The sequence below is a fragment of the Bombina bombina genome, chromosome 2, assembly GCF_027579735.1.
Source record: "Bombina bombina isolate aBomBom1 chromosome 2, aBomBom1.pri, whole genome shotgun sequence".
Lineage (NCBI taxonomy): Eukaryota > Metazoa > Chordata > Amphibia > Anura > Bombinatoridae > Bombina > Bombina bombina.
Genome location: NC_069500.1, coordinates 314,162,553 through 314,174,741, shown reverse-complemented (window position 1 = coordinate 314,174,741; position 12,189 = coordinate 314,162,553). Strand labels below are relative to the sequence as shown.

Genomic DNA, 12,189 nt, shown 5'->3' with positions numbered 1-12,189 from the left:
ATCCCATGGTTTAAGAGACCTACAACTGCAAAATGACAGCCTCAGAGCAGCCATAAGAGATAACACACCTTAACCCCAGGTGTGTTTACCTGAGAGATTCTCAGGGGACAGGAAGCTGTTTAGACAGTTCAGGAATGCCTGTATCCTGCTTTTTCAAATGAAACCTAGGACCTACCACACCGAGAGGCTCAAGGTTATGACTGTCATTTCTTTCCTTACTGGCGAACCCAGAGTATGGGCGGATACATTCCTAGAGAACAACGATCCTATCCTGGGATCTCTTTCGGATTTTTTCACACAGATGGGCCTCCTATACGAGGATACCCAGAAGCAGCTCACTGCAGAGGCAAAGATGCGCTCTCTGCGCCAGGGTAGAAGACCTGTAGAGGAATATCTCTCTGAGTTTAAGCTATATACGAAGGACTCAGAGTGGAGTGAGATAGCATTAAGGAACCAATACCGCCTCGGTTTATCCGATTCACTGAAAGATGAGCTTGCTCGAATTGAGATCCCTAGAACCCTAGAAGGGCTGATGTCCCTATTGATCCAGATTGATAGGAGACTCCGTGAGAGGAGGTCTGAACGACAGCAGTCTGAAGGTAACCAAAGATACTATCCATCACCACAAACACCAAAAGAAGTCACCACTCCTATGGAAATAGGGTTCACAAAAGGACCACTGACCCTAGAAGAGAGACACCGCAGACAACAAAAGAATTTGTGCATGTACTGTGCATCACCCACACACCCAGTCAAGGAATGCCCACTCCTTCAACGACAAAAAAGAAGTAAGCCTAGACAAGTTAATGTATGCTTGACTAACAAGATTGTAAATGTAGCTTATTGTACTATGTCTCTCCTCTTACAGTGGGACCATCGGGCCCTCCAAGCTGAAGCCATCGTAGACTCGGGTGCCTACTCCAATTTCCTGGATTTAACCCTTGTAAAAAAGAATAAAATACCTACACTTACCAAAGCAGTTCCTGTCTCAATTCGTGTTATTGATGGTACCTATGTCCAATCCGGTCCTATAACACACCACACGGTGCCTCTCAAGGTCACCCTAGGTAAGGGTCATACCGAATACATTACTTTCGATGTCATACCCTCTCCTTTATATCCTATAGTGCTAGGGCTTTCCTGGCTTCAACAACATCAACCTTCCATATCATGGCAAAATCTCCAGGTTGATTTAGATTCTCCGTATTGTAAAAAATCCTGCTATCCTCAGCAACACTTATTACAACTCTCTGAAGAAGTTGTTCCTCATGAATATCACGAATTCCTGGATGTCTTCGATAAAAAACAAGCGGAAACCTTACCACCTCATCGTATATACGATTGCCCCATAGAACTCTTGCCAGGATCTACTATACCCTATGGGCATATCTATCCGCTCTCACAACCTGAGTTGGAACATCTCAAGACTTATCTTGATGAAAACCTCAAAAAAGGGTTCATTAGACCTTCTACATCCCCGGCCGGCGCTGGGATCTTCTTTGTACGGAACAAGGATAAGTCCCTACGTCCGATTATTGACTATCGGGAATTGAACAAGAGAACTAAGAAGAACAGGTATCCGGCTATCCGCTACCCCTCATTCCCGAATTGGTGGAACGACTTAGCAAGGCTACCATTTATACCAAACTGGACCTCAGAGGAGCCTACAACCTTGTCAGGATCAGAGATGGAAATGAGTGGCTTACCGCCTTCAGGACCCGCTATGGGCTTTATGAATATACGGTGATGCCGTTCGGGCTTTGTAATGCCCCTGCCACGTTCCAATATTTCATTAATGATATATTCAGAGACTTATTGGACGTGTGCTTAGTGATATATCTGGACGATATCCTGATCTACTCTGACAACTTAGAGGATCACAAGAAATATGTATGCTGGGTTCTAAATCGACTAAGAACCCATCAGCTGTATGCCAAACCGGAAAAGTGTTCATTTCACACATACGAAATAACCTTCCTAGGGTATAACATCTCTTTGTCTGGTGTAAAGATGGAAGATGGTAAGATTCAAGCCATCCAAAGCTGGCCTGTTCCTACTTCCTGAAAGGAAGTCCAACGTTTCCTCGGGTTTGCCAACTTCTACAGGAAGTTCATCAAGGGGTTCTCCAACTTATCCAGACCCCTGTGTAAACTCACTGGATCACACACACCTTTCCATTGGACTTCAGAGGCTCAACAAGCATTTGACTACCTCAAGAAATCATTCGTCACAGCTCATCCGGACAAGCCTGCTCCTCCTGCTGTGGTGCAGCACCTTTGATGGGGGGACCTGTCAGGTATGGGGTGTATGCCTTTAATTCCTACCTTATTTAAGAATGCTCCTCCCCCTCTCACCTGCCGTTTAATTTTAGTTGTGTACTCTTTCTCAAGCAGAGACGCTACCACAACTCTAACTAGGCTCTATACCAATTGAACCATTAATCCACTGCTGAAAGGATTAAAACTTTTGCACTTAAAGTCGCCAGTTAACTACTGTGACATCCAGCTATTGAACTATTCTGACCTATCTACCGAGATCAACCCCCTCTGGGGATCTCCTTGTATCTCTCGGTTATCAAACAGCAAGACCGGATCCTCACTCACCATTACAACTCTGGTGACACTCAGCTACCCTTCCCAGCTGCCTTCCAAACTCCGGTGAGCAACACAAGTTTCCCCGCTCTCCTCCGCAGCAGCGCGGGTCTCCCCGCAAACAAGTTTCCTTACAGCCGTTACTGTGCTACGCTGCATCGTAGCCTGTCAGCGATTCCTGCCTCCTGATTGGTGCTCACGCACACACCCTCTGCTCTCGCAGCACAGAGCCAGCAGCTGCTCACCTCTCCCTACTGCTTCGTGCTCGCAAACTCAAAGGCTGTTACTCTTCTCTGCACTAACAAAGGGACTTGCATTCCGGTTACTTCATAATAAAAGACTCATTCCTCCACATGCCTCAATAGTAGCTGAAAGCCAAAACCTAAATCATATCACCAGGGTACAAGCAGTGAACAGAACTGCACTCTCTCCTGTAACCAAATATTCCTTAACTTACACAGGAGTGTTTTCTCTTTCTTCCAATCTAACCCTTGTTGTTAATTCATTGAACTATTTGAGATTTAGACTCAACCACCAATTGCATATTTATTTGTATATCTGCAGTTGAGATCCAACCATCCAATCAGCTCAGATTTCAGAGACAGAGTGTGACAAATTCTATCAGCCAATTGGAATTGAAGGGACGCCATCTTGGATGACGTCACTTAAAGGTACCTTCATTCAGTCGTAGGATGCTCCCAGTTGGATGTCTTGAAGATGGACCCGCTCCATGCCAGATGGATGAAGATAGAAGATGCCGTCTGGATGAAGACTTCTGCCCATCTGGAGGACCTCTTCTGCCCGGCTTGGATGAAGACTTCTGCCCATCTGGAGGACCACTTCTGCCCGGTTGGATGAAGATGTCTCCCAGTAGGTCGATATTTAGGGGGTTAGTGTTAGGTTTTTTTAAGGGGGGATTGGGTGGGTTTTAGAGTAGGGTTGGTTGTGTGGGTGGTGGGTTTTAATGTTGGGGGGGATTTGTATTTTTTTTACAGGTAAAAGAACTGATTACTTTGGGGCAATGCCTGCAAAAGGCCCTTTTAATGTCTATTTGTAATTTAGTGTAGGGTAGGGCTTTATTATTTTGGGGGGGCTTTTTTATTTTGTTAGGGGGATTAGTTTAGGTGTATTTAGTTTAAAAATCTTGTAATTTTTTTATTATTTTCTGTAATTTAATGTTTGTTTTTTTGTACTTTAGATATTTTTATTTAATTTAGGGAATTAATTTAATTATAGTGGTAGTGTTAGGTGTAATTGTAACTTAGGCTAGGTTTTATTTTACAGGTACTTTTGTATTTATTTTAGCTAGGTAGTTATTAAATCATTAATAACTATTTAATAACTATTCTACCTAGTTAAAATAAATACAAACTTGACTGTAAAATAAAAAAAAACCTAAGATAGTTACAATGTAACTATTAGTTATATTGTAACTAGCTTAGGGTTTATTTTATAGGTAAGTATTTAGTTTGAAATAGGAATAATTTAGTTAATGATAGTTATTTTTATTTAGATTTATTTAAATTATATTTAAGTTAGGGGTGTTAGGGTTAGACTTAGGTTTAAAGGGGTTAATAACCTTAATATAGTGGCGGCGACATTGGGGGTGGCAGATTAGGGGTTAAGAAGTGTAGGTAGGTTGCGGCGACATTGAGGCAGCAGATTAGGGGTTAATAAATATAATGTAGGTGTCGGCGATGTTGGGGGCAGCAGATTAGGGGTTCATAAGTATAATGTAGGTTGCGGCGGTGTCTGGAGCTGCAGATTAGGGGTTAATAATATAATGTAGGTGTTGGCGATGTCGGGGATGGCAGATTAGGGGTTAATAATTGTAAGATTAGGGGTGTTTAGACTCGGGGTTAGGGTGTTAGGTGTAGACATAAATGTATTTTCCCCATAGGAATCAATGGGGTTGCGTTAGGAGCTAAACGCTGCTTTTTTGCAAAGGATGGTGCCGCTTTGTGTCCAAAAGGAATATGACGATACGGAATATGATTTCACCAAGTGCCCTAAGAAAAGCTAAAAAAGTGAGCAGCTGGATTACGTGTAAAGGGCATTATAGATGCGGTACCAGTAATTGTACAGCTTGTGACTATACAATAATTAGTAAGTTGTTCCAATCTATACAAATACAAAAAGTGTATAATTGTAGTTTCTGTACTAATTGTAGACTAGACCACACAATATACATGATTACATGCACTTCCTGTCAGAAACAATATGTAGGATGCACCTCACGAGAAACAAGGGCAAGGGTTAGGGAGCACCTTAACGATATTGAAAATGGCAGAATCACTACAGGAGCAGCTAAACATTTCATATTTGAACATCACGGCAACACAAGTTCCTTTAATTGGATGATAATAGACCTGGTAAAGAGAAAACCTAGAGGTGGTAACCGTGTACAAGATCTTTTTAAAAAAGAAACCTTTTGGATCTTCACATTAAAGACACGTAGACCAGAAGGTATGAACATTGATGGTGATATCATCAATTTTTGGCAATAAGTTTGATGTACACTATAATGGGAGAATACATATACACATTCAACTCCAAGTTATATGTTATAATATCCAAAGGCTGAAAGAAATTCAAAGACCAAAATGGGGACAATGTAGTAGTGATTACACTCACTACTACAAAAATTGCCAACAGGTCCAATATACCCTAAATTTGGAGAATATATGGGCTTACATATTCTATTTGCTAAACAAGTAGGAAATGGTAGGAACAGTAAACCAGTTGAGTTTGAGGAATAGGGAATATGAAGACAGAACACTTATACTATGTAGAAGTTAGCTGTTAGTCGCAAAATATTAGGGTATATACAACTGTTCTTAAATACATGGGCTCACATATTCTATTTCTTAAACAAGTATGAAATGGTAGGAACAGTAAACCAGTTGATTTTGAGGAATAGGGAACATTTATGTTATGTAGAGGTTAGTTGTTAGTCGCAAAATATTAGGGTATATACAAATGTTTTTAAATAGTTTGAGCTTTGATGTGGAACTCAACACAATAACAGCTAGCTAGTGGTAGTAATAGTTCCCCCCATAAATGAGATGGGAAATTTGGTTAAAAGCGTGGCAACCTGCTTATACATATATACACATATGTAGCTTACTAAATAAACCTTGTAGCTTACTAAAAATACAGAACAAGAGATATACCTGTTCCTTCAAGATAAGAGAAACAGGAGCAGAGAAGCTATTATACTAAGACAAAATGGGTATTTATATCCCTTTTTAAACCAACAAACAATACGTGTGATATATAATAAGCAGGGACAAATTAGGTATTTTATATTAAAACCTACCTAAGTATACATGTCCCTTTACTAATACATAATAGTTAAAAAGTTATTTGGAGAAATTTGTTAATGATCTGATGTGGATATACTGTTTCTTTAAATTCTGGCTTTTTAACACAGGCTGATTTTTCACCAATGAGATTGTGAGGGAGCATATAAGCTCCACAGGAACATATAACAATTAAGTCTATGATTAAAGGGACAGTAAACACCAGAATTTTTGTTGTTTAAAAAGGTAGATAATCCCTTTATTACCCATTCCCCAGATTTGCATAACTAACACTGTTATAATAATATACTTTTTACCTCTATGATTACCTTGTATCTAAGCCTCTGCAAACTGCCCCCTTATTTCAGTTCTTTTGACAGACTTGCATTTTTAGCCAATCAGTGCTGACTCCTATGAGCTTCACATGCCTGAGCTTAATGTTATCTATATGAAACACATGAACGAATGCCCTCTAGTGGTGAAAAACTGTCAAAATGCTTTCAAATTAGAAGCGGGCTTCAAGGTCTAAGGAATTAGCTTATGAACCTAGGATTAGCTTTCAACTAAGAATACCAAGAGAACAAAGCAAAATTGGTAATAAAAGTAAATTGGAAAAGTGTTTAAAATGACATGCCCTATTTAAATCATGAAAGCTTTTTTTTACTTGACTGTCCCTTTAAGGCTGTTGGCAGTCGAAACATGTCAGACTAGGTTGACAGTCTGTGTTGGATTTATATGCTTTTATATTCATGTGTGCCATTATATATTTTTTTTAAAAAAGATTGAAATAAATTTCTACTTTTTTAGCAGTTTTTTATCTGTTCACATTTCAACAAAGGATATCAAGAGAATGAAGCAAATTTGATAATAGTAAAGTAAACTGAAAAGTTTTTAAAATTGCATGCACTTTCTAAATCATTGAAAGAAAAAAAAAAATTATGATTTAGGTAGGACATACAATTTTGAAGCAACTTTCCAATTTACTTCTATTATCAAATTTGTTTCATTCTCTTTGTATAATTTGTTGAAGGAGCAGCAATGCACTACTGGTTTCTAACTGAACACATGGGTAAGCCAATGAAAATCTGTATATTTATGCAGCTACCAATCAGCAGCTAGAACCTAGGTTCTTTGTTGCTCCTGAGCTTACCTTGATAAACCTTTCACAAATGGATAACAAGAGAAGGAAGCAAATTAAATAATAGAAGTAAATCGGAAAGTTGATTAAAATGGTATGCTCTGTCTAAATCATGAATGTCTAATTATGACTTTACTGTCCCTTTAAGATCTATTTTCAAAACTGAGATTCACTTCTCTCCTCCATCCATGCATTGAGGTAAAAACAGGTAAGTGGACACTCAAAGGGTTAGAGAAAGAAAGGGATATATGTCTATATATTCACAGAAAATGCATAAAGGACCTTTTAACTTTAAAGGGACACTGAACCCAAAGTTTTTCTTTCGTGATTCAGATAGAGCATGAAATTTTAAGCAACTTTCCAATTTACTCCTATTATCAAATTTTCTTTATTCTCTTGGTATCTTAATGTGAAATGCAAGAATGTAAGTTTAGATGCCGGCCCATTTTTGGTGAACAACCTGGGCTGTCCTTGCTGATTGGTGGATAAATTCATCCACCAATAAAAAGTGCTGTCCAGAGTACTAAACCAAGAAAAAAGCTTAGATGCCTTCTTTTTCAAATAAAGATAGCAAGAGAACGAAGAAAAATTGATAATAGGAGTACATTAAAAAGTTGCTTAAAATTGCATGCTCTATCTGAATCACGAAAGAAAATTTTTGGGTTCAGTGTCCCTTTAAAGTGACAATCAAGAATAAATAGGTTTACTTAAATATTTTATTTAACTTACCTTGATTTTCTTTGAAAATGTACAAATGATTATGATATCAGGAATGGTTAATCCCAATTTAACAGCAATATATCAGATGCTATATCCTTTAAACCTGACCCATGACATGAAACTTACCAGTCCACCACATGTGCTAAAGGAAGCCAAAGACCCACGGTGGCCAAGCACAGTGCCGCTATAGTAGCAGTCTCTATCTGTATCCCCTGTAGGAGACGATCCTCTGCCCTCTAAAGGTCTTTCCTCAATCACAAAATTTGGAGATAAAAAGTGGTTATCCTTTTTCAGCAATAAATAGAGTTCCTTGCCAAAAGCTGGTATCCTTAGTCTCATCTTTCCAGCATTTTCAGAAGGTTGAGCAGAGTTTCTAGGCCTGCTGGTTGAATGATCTGAAACTGAAGAAAATAATCTAGACACGTTCATGCTTTTACCCCCAGACAAATGCTGAAATGGTGGCCAGTGGTAAAACTCTTGAAACTCATGGTCTTCTTTGTCATTATGTTGGTTTTGTTTGTATTTGGGAGTTGATGACGAAGAAGAAACAGAACGCACTTCTCGAGAACTTGTAGCACCTTGATTGCGTAGAGAAAAGGAGTCTTCAGAGCTGAGATTTTTGGAATGGGTAGAAGTATTTAGCAACACAGCACTGTCTTTGTCAGCTAGTTTGGTCTTTTCTAAACCCCAAACAGATGGATAAACAACTTCCCATTCATCATCCCACTGTGACAAGTGCATTAAGCCTATAAAAACAAAAGCAATGTCCCCTATTAGTCAAACTGATAAAAATCATACAATGTACAATATAAATTTGTTTTACAATTTTAGATGATGAACCAGTTGAATAATTCTTCATTCTGTTTATGCATCCCTGTTACAAAGTATAAGAAATAACTAGTTTCGTATTTGTAGGTAGGTTAGTTTTATAAAAACAAATACATAAAAGCAGAGAATCTTGTAAATTAAAGGGACACTGTACCCAAATTTTTTCTTTCATGATTCAGATAGAGCATGCAATTTTAAGCATCTTTCTAATTTACTCCTATTGTCAAGTTTTCTTTATTCACTTGGTATCTTTATTTGAAAAGCAAGAATTTAAGTTTAGATGCCGGCCCATTTTTGGTGAACAACCTGGGTTGTCCTTGCTGATTGGACTGCACAAATAAACAAGTGCTTTCCATGGTTCTGAACCACAAATTGGCTGGCTCTTTAGCTTAGATGTCTTCTTATTCAAATAAAGAAAGCAAGAGAACGAAGAAAAATTGATAATAGGAGTAAATTAGAAAGTTGCTTAAAATTGCTTGCTCTATATGAATCACAAAAGAAAAAATTTTGGGTTCAGTGTCCCTTTAAGGCAATATGATTACACACATTTTGCTTGAGAAGCTACCCTTTTAGAAACAATAAAATGTGACTAATGCAAACAGGTATTAATGATGGAGCTTTAATATGTAAATATCTGTCTAGAATAAAGATTGTATGCCATTGAGAGAAATAACTTGACAACGGGTGACTATTACAGCTAGCAGCCAACGAGCCCTAAGCGACATAATTATATGGAGACAAAAATGTCTTCATTAAAGGGATGCAATGGTCACACTTGAAAAGTGCATGGTGGATTTCAGTTTTAAATAGAATTATTTGAACAATACATTCCTATGAGCAGAAATACTTCTGTTTAAAACTATTACTTCTATGCACATACAGTATACTTTGCTATGCATGCTCTGTGCACCAGCATTCAAACATCGCACCAGCTCCGAGAGGCACGATGCAAATGATACAATTGCTGACATGATACAAGCAGGTGCAGTGTTTGAATGAAGGTTCAAGGGGCATGTGCAGTATCTGTGCATTTGCCACTGAAACAGTGATAGCTTTTACTAGAAGCATTTTTGATCATAGAAGTATAATGCAAAAATGCTTGTATTTAAAATGGTAATGTACTCATGCACATTTCAGTTTTTACTATTATGTCCCTTTAAGCAAAATTACAATCCTAGACATTAAAATATTTAGTTGAACTTCAGGACAATATTTTGCAACAGTCACTGTGCCTTGTAACAGTTTAGCCAATAGCCACGCAAAACAAATCTACTCTTTATTTATTTATTTATTTATTTATTACAGCTATAACAAATAGAAAAAAAAACATACTGAATCATTTAGCCATCCAGGATTTTCTTCTTTTCAAGAACTGGGTATATAGAGTTATACAGCAAATGTGTTATTAGACAAAAAAAAAAAATCATAACTAGATTTTCTCTTTACTAATTGTATTTTTTAAATTAAATAAGTTTTCTAAAATAATTGCTAAAATATGCTTTTTCTCTTTATATCATCATCAATTCTGTGAAATTAGACAACAATATTTACTCTTCAAATATACCTTAAAAGCATCATTGCTTTAAGTAAAGTGTACACCCAGTGAAATAACACAACATTTATGTTGTACAGTAGTATATTCTGTATTGCCAAGTGTAGTGTTGTTGGTTGGTAGGAACATCTCCAATTTGAATTGTTCATATTTGTCAATCCTTACAACACAAATTTACTTTTAATTCTTACATTTATGTAAATTAAAAATATAACACTGTAGACAAGCTAATTCTTAAAAAGTATGCATAATAAATGAAGCAATTATAATTTGAAAAGCTAATTTAAATATTTTCTAATAATGTTTGAAATGTTGACATTTTTCAGTGAGGGACAAGTATGAAAATGCAGTAAAACTAGACAAGATAGCACACATCAGGAGCAATAAACCTACCTGTGCTGATCAGAGTTGACAGGACACACAGAATATATAAAAGCCAGCAGTTGCAGTGAAATCTTCCCATCCCTTTTCCTTGCCCCATTCACTTAATGGTCTAAACACATGTAGCAGACGTTGAAAAACTCTTAAATCTGCCAATGTGTGTTTCTTTTCCTGATTGGTTTTACCAGCTTTTTTTCCAGCAAAGTTAGTTAATCACTGCCCAGAGAACAACTTTGTCTTTTTTTTTTTTTGCACCGGCGTCTGTGTGGATTTATTGAAGGGGGGCAGAAAAGGGAAAAGTATCAATTTTAGTTCAAGGATTTCTTTCTGCAGTGAAATAGTGTCTTTTTTCTAGCAATGTTATAGAGGTAGTAAGCTGTTTTCTATTGAGTACAACTAAGCAAGAGCTTCTTATTGAAAAATAAACCAGACATTGAATTAGGAGCCAGATAAAAGTAAAGAGTTGTGCAGGAAGAGAGAAATATTAAGCAGCTGCACAGCAGACAAAAGAGAGAGATCAGATCCCCTTTGCAGTCACACAAATGCACATGCTGCACTGAATTACAGCACACACATTATCTCTGTCTCACACACTATAAGGGCAGCAGGCGGGGAGGAGAAGTAAAGAGAATGCTGTAACAGATTAGGTGGCTATACAAGCACTGATTTTCACAAAAGAGGAGGGGGCTCACCAATCCCTTTGAACTGAAATCGGATTGGCTATAGAAAATAACTTATTTGAATACACTGCACATGAGGTGGAAGCAGGTAGAAGTGCATTGTCTCAGAGCAATCCTGCACACTTACATTGTATATGGTACAGTAGAATGCAGTGCTAAGTTCTTTATAGGACACAAGGAGGTAAATTATCAGACTTAATTCTAACTATATTTTATTATTATAGACATTTATCAAATTCAAACCAGCTTTATTTGTATAAAAGGTTAAAAGGAATAACAGATTACATTAGTGTTGCCAAATATTTTAGGGAAAAGGGATTATGGTATGGTTTAAAAGATTGAAGTATGGAAAACTATCTGAACGTAGCCTTTAAATGATATCTTCACCCAACTAGGTTTGGAATAATAGAAAACCTATCTCCACAGTTATGCTACAGAGATTACGGTGAGAGAGGATCGCATTTACACATGTGGTGGAATTGTAGTAAAATTAAAGAGATCTGGGATTGTACTTCTGATCTCCTGAGCTCTATATTCCAAACTCAGATTATTTTAAAACCTGAACAAGTTTTACTACACTTCACAATACCTCAAATCTCTAAGAGAAATCAGAAACTAGCCATGACTATTTGTATAATTACTAGAATTAGCTGAGCCCAGTTTTGGAAATCTACACCCCCAAATTTTTCAATTATTAAAAATAAAATAATTCACCACTATAACATAGCAAGCATGACAGCTGAAACTCTACACACTAAGGATAGTTTCATCTTGAAAGAAGGGGAAGCAAGTTATCTTAGTAGGGACAAATTGATGATGCAGAATAATAACAGAGAGTCGGGGCCTGCTCAATACTCACCACCGATTAATCGTATGTATCTCCTGCAACGATGTAACAATACATTTGGAAGTGCGGTGACAATGATGACATGATTATGCAATATGTTTATGTTTATTAATATTATAAAAAAATTTAATAAAAACAATTTCAACAAAA

General features: G+C 37.3%; 1 protein-coding gene across 1 annotated transcript in view; it reads right to left on the bottom strand.

Annotated features, from left to right (window-relative positions):
* The window catches only part of ADAMTS19 (ADAM metallopeptidase with thrombospondin type 1 motif 19), a 574,573-nt gene extending 563,454 nt beyond the window's left edge, over positions 1–11,119 (bottom strand). The window contains exons 1-2 of the mRNA XM_053701647.1: positions 10,525–11,119; positions 7,878–8,497 (exon numbers count right to left, since the gene is read on the bottom strand). Of these exons, the coding sequence (XP_053557622.1) occupies positions 7,878–8,497; positions 10,525–10,612 (708 nt within the window). The 5' untranslated portion in view covers positions 10,613–11,119. The remainder of the gene's footprint in view (positions 1–7,877; positions 8,498–10,524) is intronic.
* Positions 11,120–12,189: the final 1,070 nt, after the last annotated feature.